The sequence below is a fragment of the Urocitellus parryii genome, chromosome 9 (assembly GCF_045843805.1).
Source record: "Urocitellus parryii isolate mUroPar1 chromosome 9, mUroPar1.hap1, whole genome shotgun sequence".
Lineage (NCBI taxonomy): Eukaryota > Metazoa > Chordata > Mammalia > Rodentia > Sciuridae > Urocitellus > Urocitellus parryii.
Genome location: NC_135539.1, coordinates 23,268,121 through 23,284,530, shown reverse-complemented (window position 1 = coordinate 23,284,530; position 16,410 = coordinate 23,268,121). Strand labels below are relative to the sequence as shown.

The following is a 16,410-nucleotide window of genomic DNA, read 5'->3' as shown; positions in this document are numbered from 1 at the left end:
CCCTGGCTCCAGGGTGTCACGTGAGCAAGTGATCAAACACTTCCGTTGGCTTTTCCAGCGTTGGCCGCGGGGCCGGGTGGTCCACCTCACAGGTGAAGGGATTCTCAGACACCTGGCTCACCAGCGACTCCCTTCTCTTCCTAATGAAGGAGGGACATATGCCCACTGTTGGCATTTAGAAAATACGGGGATCCGCTGCCCGTCTTCCCACCACGGAGTCGCCCCGCATCTTGCTGTCTTTCCTCCCAGTCTTTAAAGGCACCATGGATCTGGGATCCCCTGAGCCTGCCTCGATATGGGTGCCCTCTCCCATATCACGACCATGGGGCACAAAGCACCGTGAGCTGCCGAGTCACAAGGCCACGATGCTCTCTGCCTGCCTCAGCAGGACAGCAGAGCCAGCTTGCCAGCGCCCCAGGTGGACGATGGCCTTGGGCTGGGGAGGACTCAGTCAGGACCAAACCAGAGGACGATGACCAGGGAGGCGGGAGGCAGGCAAGGGCCAGACTTGGGTGGGGAGGAGGCCAAGTGGGGGGAGCACTGGCAGGTGTTTGCCTCACCTGTGCATCTCCCACAGAGGAGGTTGTGGAGCCTGAGGGAGGATCACCAGGGCCATAGCAAGGTGGTGGGCAAACCGCCTAGACCTGGACCAAGGCTGGGTGGTGACCGCGCACATCCCTCTGTGGCAATGACCGCTCCCTGGCCCCAGGAGCTCTGCAGAGCATCGCCTAAGCACACCAGGCACCCTGGACGTCCTGTCCCCCTACAGCTGAGCAGCAGGCACCCTGGACGTCCTGTCCCCCTCACGCATTCCCACCCCCTGGGCAGTCCAGAGGCAGCTCTGTCTGCTGACACTGCATGTGTTTCATTTCTCAAAACAGAAACCCGACACCAGCAAACGCTGGTGAGGTGGCTGACTGGGGCCATGAGAGCAGGAACCTGGCCCACCCGCCCACAGAGGCTCCCCTGCCTGGGCCCCAGAGGTTCCCTTGCCTGGGCCTCAGGGTACCCCCTGCCTGGGCCCCAGGGCAGCCCCAGCCAGGGCACACACACAGGCCGGCCCAGGCCCACTCCCCTGCCCTGGGAGGGAGAGGAGTTTACCAGGAGTACCAGGCCCTGTGGGCAGCACTGCTTCACCTCCCAGGCTGCTCAGCTTGTCCTGGCCCTGGCCGCGCAGATGTCCTGGCCGAGGGAGAAGGAAGGCTCCTCGCAGGCTGTGTGTGACACCGTGGGGGCCTCGCTCCTGGGCCTCTCGGGCCTCCACCATCCTCTCAGACTCATTCTGAGACCTAACTGGGCTCTGGTGTGTGGCTCAGAGGGATGGCAGAGCAGCAATGCCCCGAGGACCGCACTTAGCCACCACCGTGGACCTGCAGCACAAGCCGAAGGCCAGACCCACCCGAGTGGGCCCCCGGCTCTTCCTTCCCTCCTCTCCGTCATTGCCACACACCAGGACCCAGCCAACTTCAAACAGTTCACACCCCCCTTCCAAGAGGACCGCTGGCAGAACCAGCAGACACGGAGACCTGACGAGAGGCTAGTGCAAACACGGTAAAGTCACAGAGGCTCTCGAGCTGGGTGTGGGAGCTTGGTGAGCCTCCCCCAGGGGGCTGCATGCTGGGTGCTCAGTGCCACATCACGGGGGCCTCTTCCTTAGGAAGCAGCTGTATTTGTAGCCAGTTAAATTCCACCTTCACAGACACCAATTTCCTGCAGAGAGCCGGGAGCTCATAATTTCGGGACTAGCGCTAAGCGATAAATAGTTGTTTTTGCAGATTCCATTTGATTTTATTTTACCCCTGACAGTGAAAGCTAGAATGCTGGTAAGGAAAGAGCACAGAACAGATTTGATTAGGAAGATGAGCCTCTGCCTAGGAGACCCAGAGAGCAGCCCTGACCTCAGGCTTCCTCAAAGCCTGGGGCAAACCAAGGCTCGAGGGAGCAACACGGGGTTGAAGAAGCCCAGTTACGGGAGCTGGGCCCTCTCTGGTAGAGTCTCCACAAGGCCCCAATGTTCCTGCCTCCAGGCCCTTCACCCTGGATGGGCAGGGCCTGTGTACCAAAGGACACTGCAGAAATGACGGAGTTAACTTCCAAAGTCAGGTCATAAAAGTTGCTGCAGCTTCTGCTTCGGGGGAAGCTGCCAGGTCAGGGGGATGGGCAGGCAGCACTGTGGAGGGGCCCCTTCGGGTACCTGAAGCCTCTGTCAAGAGTTGGCACCCCTTTGCCAGCCATGCCAGCGAGCCAGCTCCAAGTGCATCCTCCAGGAGCAGCCAAACTTTCCAATGGCTGCAGCACCAGCCCATACCTGGACAGCACCCTCCGAGGAGCCCCTGAGCCAGAGCCACCCAGCAACGGCGCCTTCCAATTCCTGGCCCACAGACTCCACGTGGCACAGTACGTCTTTACGGTTGTCTCTGTCTCTAGACTTTGGTGTGATGCATTATTAACGCACCCATAAACCACAGATATTCCCTTCCAGGTAAGCAACGTGTATCTGTTTCCATGGCAACCTGTCTCTGGCGGGAAGCCTGGTGGAGCCTCCTACGCAGGATGGACCTTTTAGAGCACCAGCTCCTCCTGATCAGCATCCCTGCCTGGGCACCATGGGCACAAAGCTGACCATCTGCTCCTCTCCCTGCTCCCCTTACCTGCAGCCACTGTGGCAAAGCAGGTGCACACGTGTAGGCGCACACACATGTGCAGACGCACACCCGTGCAGGTGCACACACGTGCAGACATGCACACACACACACCCCCACAGCTTTGGTTTAAACCAGGAAACCCCCCAAGCCCCAGGGGCGTGAGCCTCTCCCAGGAAGACTGGGGGCTCAGGATGTTCTGCAAACTGCTTCCTGCCTCTGCGTGGGCATGCGGCAGGGGAGGCAGGGGAGGCTGAGCACTGAGGACTGAGAGCCGCTCCTGCTCCTGCTCACTGAGCCGTAAGCTCTGAGCCTGTGAACACAGCGGGAGACAGCAGCTCTGTGCAGCCTCTCTGGCCTCACTGCCGTGTTCAGAGTGGAATGTCTTCCTCTGCTCTTTCCCACGCCCCATCTTGCCACCCTGGGCCAGGACAAGGGTCTTTGGTAAAATGGATACACGGAGTGTCTGTGAGCACGTTAACGTGTCCCAGTCATGCCAGAGGCCATCAGCACAGTGTGAGAGGGACGCTTGCCCTGGGGGCACTCTGTGGAGACCCTGGAAGAAGTGAGCAAGAAGTGAGCCGGGTGAGGGGGAAGGTTAGGGCTCCTTCCTCTCAGTGTGCAGCCAGGACGAGCACTCAGGGCCTTGGAGCATTCTTGTAGATCAGAGTGGCCCTGGGGGTGGCCACGGTAGGAAGCACTGGGGGCGAACAGAGAGGGACGTCAGGAAGGGAAGGTGCCCTTGAGGAGTGGACCCGCCTGGGCTGGGAGACGGCCAGGGGAGCGAGGTCTCCATCATCTCTCTGTGCTCCCTTCCAGTTCTGTCTGTCTTTCCAACTGTCACGGCATAACTGGAGGGCTACAGGAGCAGAGGAATACTCTTGTCACATGGAGTGGGGTCCCAGGGAGATTCCTGACCCCAGTGAGAACCCAACATCAGTGTGCACCGGCACTGTGTCCCTGCTGCCGCAGGACCTCCTCCGGGACCTGGCCTTGTCTCTGCTTGTCCCCTGCCACATGGCTTCCCTTGGAGAGCTCACCCAGCGGCTCTCGGGAATCCCACCTCTGGGTCTCCAGTGCAGCCTCCTGATGCTCCAGACCCTAAGGGCTGTCCACCCCTCCCACTTTGCATGTCCAATCTAAAATCCTCCTCTGCGAAGGCGTGTCTGTGGCCCTGTTTGTAAGAGTGAGTTGGGAGATTTGTGGCAGTGTCCCCCCTTGGCTCCCCTCAGGCCCCTGTCCATTCTGCCCACAGGGCCTAAATCACCCCATCCTCACTGCACCCCCCTTCTGACACTCAGGGAGCAGGCCTGCAACCGTACCTGCCGTCACCCATGCTTCTCTCCATCTGGCAAGTGGGGTTCCCGAGAGCTTCCTGGTACTTCAAGGAATAAAGCAAGTGCCACCATTTTGCAAAGCCTCCTCTGTGCCCCCAAGACCATGCCTCCCTGCCTTCGGGAACCTCTGTTCACTCCACCACTGAGGGCCCCTGTGGGCCATGGGCCAGGCCAAGGGGCTCTGACGTGAAGTCCTGGCTTCAAGGACAGTACAGTCTGGTGACCACCACACCCATTCACCACTCCTTTGTTTTCTCTCTGAATTGCATTCCTTCCGCCAAACTCTTAAATGGCCAGGACTTGGTCTTGAATGCTTTTTGTAAAACTCACAATGACCGATGAGCCTTCAGGGTTTACAACAAGCTCTTAGTCAATACTTGTTGGTTAAATGCAAGTTGAGTGACAGAATAAGACAAGAGAGACTTGTCACCTGGAACCCTTACTAGGTCACAGAAATAGCCCTGGTGCAGAGGAAAAGTCATATCAAGAAATTAAAGAAACCGTACTGTGTTGGCACAGTGTTTTACGTGCCTAACCAGTAATTCAATTTAACTTGACAATTTATTTGACTCAAATTATTAAAATAATGATTACAAACCATTTCCCAAATTTCACAAAATAATATTTACATTTCAAAATTAGAGAACTAATGTGAAAAATCATTTCGTAGAACTCTAATTAGAATGTAGATATGAGGAGTCTCCTAAGCGATTTTACAAGATAGAAATAAACAAATTGAGAGGCATCAGCGACAAAATTGTCCATGAAACTGTTCTGTCATATTAAGAGTGAGAGCGTGATAGGGTCCAGATGCACCACCACGCCAGGCTCTCAGCAAGGACCTCCTGGAACCAGGGTCAAGGACAGAACTGGGTCAGAGATCAAGGTATCTTTTTAAATGTCTCCAGGAAAAAGAATCTGAAGTGGAGGAATCTCCTTTCTCCCCAAGGCAAAAGTCTTGCTATCAAGAGGGGAGATGTCCTACCCCACTGAACCTCAAATGAGTGGAGTTCCCATTCCTGGATCAGAGGACGCAGCATCGACCTTAACTGAGGCACGTCGCCCCCTTCTCAGAAGAGAGCTCGTGTGCTGCACAGAAGCTCAAGAACTCAGACTAAGTCAGTTCCAGGCACACATTTCTGTCAAATTTAACCTTTAAAAAAAATGTTCTTACCTGCCAGAATATGCTGTCTATTGTGTTTCCAAGAAAACCATCACGACCTTCTGAAGACACCAGTTTGGGCCCAAGAATTGTCATGAATTCATCAAAATCCACCTGGCCATCTCCTGAAAGAAAGAGACATGGCTGTAAGTGGAAAAGTGGCTGAACTTGACCTCCTGCACCCTGCAGTAAACACCTCCACCCTCTTCGCCTTGGCCTGACCTCAGGAAGTGAACAAGAGCTGGAGGCACTGCTGGAAATTGTCCAACGTCCTTACAACACCCCAGTACCAGGAGAAACCAGCATTGCTGGCATATCTACTACCCACGTTCCTAACCCTAGTGCAATCACATGCCCCCGAACATTGCGTTGGTCAGCGAGGCACACACAAGGGATTATCAAGGAAGTGAAAAGTTCTTATCGCCTGGTGACACAGCCATCCTTGCAGTGTCCCAGCCCAATGCACCATCAGCACATCTGTGCAGATGCTGGTGCAGACACACCGTGCACTGCACTGCCGGTCACGCCCACGTCCAGCACAGACTGCTTGATAGACAGCGGTAACAGGTGAGTGCTCTGGTGCGTGTGGACTGTCCACCCCTTTCCTTTACTTGAGAGTGAAGAGCAGGGGGACGCTTGTGCAGAAGCAACCTCACACCTCTTGTTCACACCTCCTGCTCGCATCGTTTTTTTCTCTCGTGATTGGATTAATTTCACGTTGTTTTTTTGTGTCATGGCCTTAGAAGCAGCAGGCTGTAATTCACACGTGCCCACGCATACACACACACACACACACACATGCACACACACACCCTATAGCCTATTGTACAGTAGCCAATAGTTGTTGTTTGGCTCTTGCCAAACGTGTCCTGCCAAAGCACCTGCGTTAGGCAATGCAGGAATGTTCCAAGGTGAGAGGATGGGATCATGAGAGCTGTAGCCTCGCTGGTGGATAGAATGACACTTGATGGATTAACAACTGGTGCAGACAACCAGGTGGTACCTGTAGGTGGGTGGGGCATGGCTGCAGCAGGTGAGTCTCTGGGGCAGTGTCCTCAGAGACAGCATCTCATCCCTGGCTCCTCTCTGTCACTCTGCTTCCCAGCTGCCATGAGCTGAGCTGCTTTCCACCATGACGTTCTGCCCACCTAAGGCCCCTCCCCCATGATGTTCTGCCCACCTAACGCCCACCACACCCCTCCACCATGATGTTCTGCCCACCTAAGGCCCAAAAGCAATGGAGTTGGAGGACCAGGGACCAAACCTTTGAAACTGTGAGCCCAAAAGAAATGTTTCCTCCTCTGAGTTGGTCTTGTCAAGTCTTTTGATCATGGCAATGCGAAGCTGACTAACAAGATAGAAATATGCAAATTGAGAAGCATTAGTGACAAATTTGTCAATGAAACTGTTCTGTCATATTAAGAGTGAGAGTTTAATCGGGTCCAGATGCACAAGGCCACCATGTCAGTCTCTCAGCTATAGGTTTGCGTAAGTACACTCTACAGGGTACTGATATATATATATATATATATATATATATATATATCTCAGAGTGTATCCCTGCCATTAACCAATGCACAACTGTATTTCCACCAAAAAGCCCACCCAGAACCAGTACCTCCCAGTTAACATGGCCACACCTCACACATGCTCCTCCCTGGACCTCAAGTTCCACAGCTGTACCTGATAGAAGTGTCATCTTCACCTTGTCACCCAACATAAGTTTAACCACCAAGTCTCACCTCTTGTCTACCTGTGGCTGCCCCATCTGCCTCATATTCCAATAGATGGTTCCCTTTCTGACAACCATGGAGGGACAATAAGTCTAAGGGTCAATACCCCGAGTGATGAATGTCCTATGACCAGTGGAATGGCCTTCTTCTCGGCACACTCTCACCTCAAGCTCTCTTCCATACAGAGCTGAGATCACCTCCCCCAAAGCAAATCCGATCATGCTCTATAAACTTCAGTGGCATCTGTTCTACTTAGTTTTTGTGTCACTGTGACTAAAATTCCCAGCAAGAACAACTTAGAGGAGAGAAAGTGTATTTGGGACTCCACAGTTTCAGAGGTCTCAGGCGGACTCCATTGCCCGAGGTAAGGTAGAACATCGTGGCAGAAGGGCCCAGCAGAGGACAGCTGCTCAGTTCATGGTGGGATCAGAAAGCAGAGGCGGGGGGGAGAGAAAGGGACACTGGGAAGACACACAGGACCCACCCAGTGACCCTCTCCTCTGGCCTCACCCCACCCGCCTACAGTTACCACACTGTAAGTCCATTCAAACTAGGATGGATCCACACAGCCCTCATAATCCAGTCATGTCCAAGTCCTGAATTAATACAGGAGCTCCTGGGTACGCCTCACATCCAAGCCATAAGAGCATGTTTGCCAACACCCAGAAGGCCCCACCATGCTCCCACCTCCCTCCCTCTTCTGCACCCTTTCTTTTCCCCTGGGTGCCCTCCCCCGTCTGTCCACCTGGGGAGCACCGTCTGTGCTCGAGGACAGAGATGACACATTGTGTTCTCCTTTTTTTTTTTTTTTTTTTTTTTTAATTTCTGACCTTTCCTGCTCTTCAGGCAGAGTTGGTCAAACATTCTTCTGCACCTCCTATTAACTACATGCACCTTACATCCCATCCCCTGACCTGCACATCTGTCTCCCACCTGGACTGGGAGCTCTGCAAGGTCAGGGATCGGGTCTGCAGCGTCTCTGTATAGTCCACACTGTACCCAGCACTCGGGATGTACTTGTGCAGTGCGGAGAAGATGTGCTGTCTCTTGCTGGGTTCCCCTTTGCAATTCAGCATTTCTTGGATCCTTCGTGGTATGCCTGGTACTACCCAAAAGGTGGAATTAGTTAACTTCACACACAAAACTGAGCCTTCAGGGCACTGCTGGTGCCTTGGTAAATCGTCAGGGTGGCATTCTGCACCCTTGGAACTGCTAGAGAGGGCACCACCTCCAGGAGCCCATCACAACCTTTTCTTGGCCAGCAGAGACAGCCCGGGCATCTGCACACAGGAGTCTGCCACAAGGCAGGCCCATCAGTCAATCCGCTCCCAGAGTTCGCCTGCCTCCGAGGACAGTCATTCAAACCCTATCTCCAAAATCCAGGCAGACGTCATCACCGAGATGTCAATAATTCAGAACAAATGGTCCAGAAACAGATCCCAGTGCGGATACAACTTTGGAATGAATCAGGGAGGCGTGGCAAGTGAGTGGGAAAGGAAAGATTAAGCCACCAAATGGGGCGGGACAGTCGATGAACTACTACTGCGAGGAAATCAATTTCTCCCTCACACTCAGCAGGAGGCAGGGATCCAGAATTTCACCCTCCCTGGTAAGCATCAGAGCGAAGTCAAGCCGCCAAGAGCGGCTGTCGTGCCATTCAGATGAGCAAATCCTCACTCAACAGAGCCCCACTGGCCGCCTGCAGAGGCAGAGAGGGCACCATGTGTCCCGGCTGCCTGTTCTGGTTAGCAACAGGCCGTCCTCCCCAGGGCTGTAAATCGCTGTGCCTCTGAATCTAATAACCGCCCTCGCTAAGAGGAAGTGAAGATTACCTTGAATGCAGAACAGGATGTTTGTCCAAAGAGTCATCCGTACTTTAAAAAGGGGAAGACAGGGAAGGATTGGGCCACTTTCTCGGCATTCGACATCTTCCAGGTGATCCAGGTGACTCCAAGCCTCAGACAGGCACAGTCACATAGGGACACCAGACCTCTGCTCACCCCAAGTCACCTCCACTAGGCACAGCTGGGGTTGGATGGCCAAAGGTCTCCGACCAGAGTGTGCACACTCAACAGAGAACGTAGCAGCCTCGATGTGGGGCAAAGTGGATTCTTAAGGGGCAAATATTCTTGTATGGCAATGGCCTGTGGCTCTTCTGGGGCCACAGTACACAAGCAGAAATACAGTCTCTCTGTGCTATTACCATTCCCTGTGAGTAGGGCACCCGGGGAGACACGAGATCTAAAAGATCTTGTGGGTTGGCTCCTAGGAGGAGGAGCAGGAAGAGAAGGGACTGAGAAGCTCTGGATTGGAAGCTGCCTCAGGCACACGCCGTAGGTCTTCTCTGGATGGCACGTTGGTCTGGGAAATTAGGGGAAAAGGCCTTCAGGAATTTTAATGCGAATGATGACTGCTAAAAGCCATACACTGCCCCAACTGCCACTTGCCTAGAGTCACGGTCTCAGCATTCTCCACAGATGGCCCATTCCCACGGGGCCCAGTCCCCACAGAAGACCTGTCTGATAAGGGAGGCCTGTGCAAGCCCAGCGGGTCAGAGGACACCACCCTCACCAAATCCTGTGCTCCCCAAGACAACCTGAGCCTCTCCCAGACCCGCTATCTTCCATAGAAGGCAGAGGAATCCCAATTGCAAAATATATATATATATATATATATATAGGGTTAAATTGTTTTATGCACCTGAACAAGAAGGTCACTGCAGAAAACAGGGAACTCACTCCTACCCAGCCTCCTTCTCCCTCCCCAGCTTGCAAATGTCATGATCCACTTAGCAAGAAGTGCAGGGAGCTGCTGCTGAGGACTGCGTCTCCTGCTTCCCACTGCTCCCCGAGTCACAGGGACGAACTTGAACTAGGGCAGGAAGCCGCAGGAGGGCCGGGACTGCACGGCGCTCATTAAGACCAGCCAGCTGCAACGTCTTACCAGGAGGTAGAACCATCATAAAACCACTGCAAAATACAAGGAAGGAAAGAATACACGGAAAAGGGGGGACAGTGAGGGGCAGCGAGGGTGTGTGCGGTGAAGAAAATGCATGTGAGCCTCCGTTCCAATCACCAAGCTCCAGCCACACCTGCAAAGAGCCGGTGAGCGGGTAACTTCCTGGGGCAACAGAGGGTCAGAAGGCACAGCTCGGCCGGCCTTTACCAGGACAGAACCAGGCCGTGGCTTGATGACCTAGAGGCTCTGAGCTCAGGCAGGACGAGGCAGAGGGACTGGCTTCCAAGGTCATTCTCACAGCTCTGCAGTGAGTCTTCAAAGGAAGGAAAGACACTACCAAGCCATAAAGGGACAAGGAGAGCGGCCTGAGCAAGGACAGGACACCAGGAGGGACAGAGAGGGCCTGGGAGCAGGACCAGAAGTCCCGTGAAGAGGGGAGGAGGAGACAGGCCCAGAGTCAGGGCAGGCTGAGGGCTTGGCCTTCCACAGACAGCGCAAGCGCCCAGGCTCAGTGCCCTGTGTGCCCAAGACCTGATGACCTTGCACGGGCTGGACTGGAAGGACGGAGCTGCCCTAGGAAGGGCAGAGATAAGACAGTAGGAAAGGAAGGACAAGGCAGAGGAGGGGAGGCAGAGTGCTACACGGACAGGCCAGACGCGGGGACCGAGAGGGCCAGAGGGAAGGCACGGGGTGACTGCCATGTGGAGTCTGGGATCTTGCAAGACCGTGGGGCTGGCTGGGAACCCTGGAGAGGACGGAGGAAGACGCATTCAGGAAGGCTGGTGGTGAGCTGCTGGCAGAATGGGGGGCACCGGGAGTACCCAACAGCTAACGCCAGGTAAGAGGTCTTGTGATCTACGGGAAGGTGTGGAGGGTCTTCAAGACCGACTCTCACGGTACGCAAAAGCAAGGTTCAGAGGTACGTTACAGTGTGCCACAATCTGGCCAGAAAACAATCAAGGAGAATATCCATTTCATTTCTCAGATAAATATTTTAATCAAAATATCTGGAAGCGTGTCCTCCCCCAAACCACTAATAACAGGGATTTATTCATGGCACAGTCTGGGCAGGAGGGCGAAGGACTAGGGTGCGGAGATTCTCACAGAATTCTTTTGTTTTTTTTTTTTTAAATTGTGGTAAGATCTGTATGACGTGAAATTGACCATTTGGGCCATTTCAACGTGCAACTCCACAGGGTCAGAGATACCCATAATGCTGTGCTGCACAACGGTGGCCACCGGAGATCTTCAGGACTCTCTCTTGCTGCAAAATATCCACAGTGATGGCAGAGCTCCTCCCCTCCTCCCAGCCCCAGCCACCACCTCCCCATCGAATCCGACGCTCTCAGTGCCTCCCGGGTGGAATCCGAAACCACTGTCCTTGTGACTGGCTTGTTCACTTAGCATCACACCCACTCTCCATCCTGTTGTAGCCCATGACAGGAAGAGCCTAGAGATCTGGAGTATCACCCGGAGCTATCAATAATACAGCTGTGCCATATGTGGGACCCTCGCCACACGGGGACATTTCAGCTGCTCTACAACAAAGGGTAACTGAGATGATGGGTCTGTCAATTTCCTTTCCTTATAGTAACCTTTCTACTATCTGTCTGTATCCCATGATGTCATGTTGTAAGCTTAAGTATACAAAAAAATAATTATTCTACAAATAAAATAAATGCAACGTGAATCAGATACTTAAGGAACGTCCTTCCTGCTGGGTGAGGTGGTGAAGCCTGTCATCCCAGCGGCTCTGGAGGCAGAGGCAGGAGGATGGCAAGTTCACAGCCAGCTTCAAAAAGTGAATCCCTAAGCAGCCCAGTGAGACCCTGCCTCTAAATAAAGTACAAAACAGGGCTGGGATGTGGCTCAGTGGTTAAGTGCCCCTGAGTTCAATCCCCGGTACCCCTCCCCGCAAAAAAGAATGCCCTTCCTTTCTAGGGTGAATGACAGTCCGTGGTATGTGCAGACCACAGTGGGTCACCCACAGGCACAATCGGCCATCGGATCCTGCCCCAGGAAGTTGCAAGCCCCTAGCAGCCTGGAGCTCTGAGGTCTGATCAGACAGATTCTGCCAGGGTAATTGCTGTCCTGTGGAGAGACAGCCTGCTGGCACTTCCCCCTCTGCCTTATTCACAGAATCCCCCCTAAATATATTTATATATGTGTGTATCTATGTATATACATATTTTTTTATTATTTTGGAAGCACATCATATCACCTGTTTAAATACATTTAAAATGTGAAACAAAGAATGTGGTTGTCTGTGACCCTCTGGGTGATTCCTAGAAGGCAGAGGACAGGGGAGGGAGGGCAGAACCGGGCAGCCCTGCCCGTCTGCCTGGCTGCAGGCCCCAACCCACACCGCAGTCGCCAGCCAGGCCCTGCTCACGGCTCTTGAGCAACTCTGTTAGTACAGCCTGAGTGCTCTCCCCCACTCCCCACCTCAGAAGGTGCAGGAAGACCCAAGCCCACCTGCCGCTGTCCACCTAATGGTTCAACTCCACCCAGGGCGGGGACAGACACACAGCTTCCTGTGGCTCAGAGTCCTCGACAAGGATCCTGCATCTGCTGGTGCCGGGCCAGCGCTGGGACCCGCAGTCTCTATGATAAGAATGAAAACCAGGGAAAGACAGGGCTTAGTACAACAGAGGACGCACCTGAACACCTGGAGGAAAACCAGCCCCAGAACAGGACTGACCACCAGAGAGAAGAGCCCTGGGCACCCGTTGGGGCACGGTGTGGATGAACACTGCCCTCGGGGAGCTTCCATGTGCTGTGGCACCTATTCCAATTTGTCCTTTTAATTCATATTTTGGGGGTGGGTGCTCTGAAGGCCAAACCTACCAGCAGCATTTATAGGCTAAATAAATAGCTCAAAGGAGGGAGGGTTGTGTGGGACGGCAGAGCGGCATCGCTGTGTGTCGGGGAAGCTGAAATCTGCACACGGGACCTGTCACATTGTCACGTGTACACCTCTGCTTGGCACGGCGCTCCACTCTGCTGCTCAGAATGGGGTGGTGGTAAGTGACGCTGTGTGGTGAGCACAGTGACCCTGGGAACACGGGCTGCCTCAGGGAGCAGGCACTGAGGCACCGACAAGTAGCAGCACATGAATGACCTGGAGCCCCAACAAGCCCCAACTGCAGAGGAAAGGAAATCAGGGACAAGGACGATGGTGACCAAGGGCACAAATTGGAAGCCTGGATTCCATAAGGAAGGAAAACCCAAGCACCTGAGGACCCCCACGTACAGTCACAGACACTCAGAGCCAAGAGGGACAGGGTGACCAGTGAAGCCACCACTCACTGTGACATGCTGCAGGCCAGGCAGGGGCACCACGGCTGATCTGGACTCCGAGCCTTGGCTTTTTCCATTAGGCTGGACTGTGTTCTAAGATGAAAATTTAAACAACACAACTGCAATTACTAGATTATCAGCCCCTACGCTGGGTGCTGTCTCAGACCAATATACAGCCTCGGGGTATTCAAGAAGCAGGCATAAATATAAACCACGCTAGATCTCTCTCTCTCTCTCTCTCACACACACACACACACACACACATGCACACACCCATTAACTGATTCACCAAAGCTGAAATTGGTAGGTCCCATGTTCCCATGCAAACTCCAAGAAAACAGTACCTAATAGCACCCTGAAGCAGAGGGCCCTAGATCACTCCTGAGCCAAAGCCACTCTCCTGGAGAATGCAAGAGTGAAATAATAAATTTAAAGAAAATGACAGTGAGAACATTATATATCTCAATTACGTAGGAATTAATTAATCAAAGTTGTCCTCGGGGATAAATTCCAAAGCACTATAAATAATTTCATTACTTCAACAGACTGGGGAAAAAGGGAAAGGAAAAAAAGTTAGGCATTAAAGAAAGAGAGACAATGGGTCAGGGTGAGGCAGGGGAAATGCACACAGGCCTGGTGACCCCCACCACAGAGGGGGGCACTCTGCAAAACATGAAATCCATGAGCGACCGGCAACTCTAGTCCAGAAAGATCCAAGTAAAATCACAGCATGAAAAGTTACACAGCAACAAATATGAGAGAGGAAAAATCATGAAATACGTGGTAAAGCCAAAAGCTAATGCAGTTTTGACACTTTTGTGAAACTAGGGGCTTTCTGGGCTCATCAGTATTGACTCAAGAAAAGGTAGAAAGTGGTAGAATTACATTTGAAAACTGGAAATTTTTTTAAATATTCAAAGAGCTTCTTAAACCAGGAAAAACTGCATAAGCTCTTTCATTGAGAAATAGACGCCCCATGTTAAATCAACTGTTCCAGGAGTAAGAAGAACAGGAAAATCAATATAATTCTGATACCAAAATACACAGAAAGAAAACAGCTGACACATCTCACATGCTAAAGCTGTAGCTGGAAAATCTAATTTAAAATACACTAAAAGCAAGACCTACCCGGGCCCAGGGCAGATCAGTGTGGGGCCTGAGTCCAATTTAATATTAAAGAAATTAAGATAACAGTTATCAAATCAATAGACACAATAAAAATGCAGTGATCTCTCTCTCCCCCGCCCCCTCTCTCTTTCTCAATGTTGCAAAGGATCTGGGGAAAGTACACGATTCCTAAAGGACGCTCTTTACATTAGGAAAAGTATGATCCTTCCCTGGCAGGCAAAGAGTCCCCACACGGGGAGAGTGCCCATTAACATGTGCACTTTATTCAACGTCATGACTTGGAATACACATGAAAATGGAAGACAGGGTGGAGAAAAGAAGGTAACCACCACCCCGAGGACCCGTGATGGACCATCTAGAGGACAGAAAGCCCCATTCGCAAGTCCAAGGAATCTGGTGGGCACTGGGCACTTGGCTGACGTCTCATGTGGCCACAGGACCATTTAGAAAACCTGACAGATGAGAGTAAGGGACTGTGAGCAACAGCAGGGGCTCCAACTGCTGTCCCTGCCAGCCCGGGGAAGTTTCCCTCCAGGGAGCACAGGACCCTGGCAGCCTGGAGACCTTTTGCTCTGTGGCTGGTGACTTCCTGCTCCTTGGTGGGGAGCCCAGGATGACAGAGGGGCTGCTTCGCCTCCGCAGGGAACGCACACTTACTCCAGGTCCCCCCCCCCAGGGGACCCCAGCTGCTCTCTCCTGCTCCCCCCTGCTCCCCTGCCTTTGCCCTGAGGCCCTCTGACCTGGCAGAGGAGGAGAGAGCCCTGGGAAGGCAAGGAAAAGGACAGCTCCCTAGGATGGAGACACAAGAGGGGACGACCAAACAGCCTCGGGAGCACTTGACTCCACGGCCTGCAGCAGGAGAGGACCCAGCCAGGAACAGGGCGGGAGCAAAAGGAAAAGGGAAAAACGTGCGCTCCCTCCCTAGCACTGTCATCAGAGTGCTCCCAAGATCTGACCAGTGCAAGGTTTTCAGAACTGCAGGAGTGGGGTCAAAGAGCTGGGGACACAGCCAGCGCAGGAGCCACCACCCAGCAGAGATGGGGGGGTGTGAGCGGAGCAAGCAGAAGGCCTGGCATCTAGAGCCCCCAGATCCAGCCTGCGAGGGACAGGGGTTCTAAAGGAAGAACCAAAGAGCAGATTTATCCTGGCAGCTTATGTTTCTCCAGCACTCTCTGCCTGCAGGCGCCACACCCAGAGTTACGCCCTGGTGAGGGAAGCCGCTGGGCACCAGGAGAGACTTGGTTTCTTTGCTCTGGCCAATGTCAGAGATCTGACTCCAGTATCCTGATTTCAGCCACGAAGAAGCCAGTAATCATCAACTGTGGTGACTAAACAAATAGTAGGAAAAATTTCTCAAGTAAAGGAAAAAATTCTGGGGCTGGGATTGTGGCTCAGTGGTAGAACACTCACCTAGCACAGGCAGGACCCGGGTTCAATCCTCAGCACCACATAAAAAAAATAAAAGGCATTGTGTTGTGTCCATCTACACCTAAAAAAATCAGTATTAAAAAATTCTGATTTATAATTGCAAAGAAGCAACAAAATAAACAAGAATAAGCTAAAATTTGGTCTTTAGAACCCATATGAATAAACCTACACAACTTTAGTGAGATATAAAGAGGACTCTAGAGAAAACAACCCTTCTGTTGTAAAGATGTAGATTCTTTCCCAATTAACTGCTACGTCTAATGCAATTCCAACAAAAACCATCATGGAATTTCTGTTTTGAAGATTTTTCCATAATTTTTAAGGTCATTTGGAAGACCAAAGAGGCAAGAAACCTTTAAAAAATATCAAGAAGAGTGATGCTGTTTTGTAATACAATAAAATGTATCACAAAATCACCATAATGAAAGACATAAGGATGTGGGAATGGATAGGAGCTGGCACAGCCTAGAAAATAAGACCTTAGAAAATAAGGCCCGGTAGATATCGATGATAAACAGGGATCCCTGAGTAGAAGAAAAAGAAGCTCCCTTGGCAAACAATGCTAGAAAGATAGGTTAAGAATTCAGGAATAAAAAAATCCATTTCACTCCTCATTTTGTATTTGACTCTAAAATATTAAAGACATAAAGTAGAGGAATATGTAGGTAAAAAAGAGGAATATTTTTTTTCTGAGCTAAAGATCAATTTAAACATGCAGAAGA

At 52.2% G+C, this 16,410-nt stretch overlaps 1 protein-coding gene across 1 annotated transcript in view; it reads right to left on the bottom strand.

Annotated features, from left to right (window-relative positions):
* Positions 1-16,410, bottom strand: part of Caln1 (calneuron 1) — a 312,054-nt gene that overhangs the window by 110,139 nt on the left and 185,505 nt on the right. Inside the window, exon 4 of the mRNA XM_026400459.2 lies at positions 5,154-5,266. Coding sequence (XP_026256244.1) covers positions 5,154-5,266 — 113 coding nt within the window. The remainder of the gene's footprint in view (positions 1-5,153; positions 5,267-16,410) is intronic.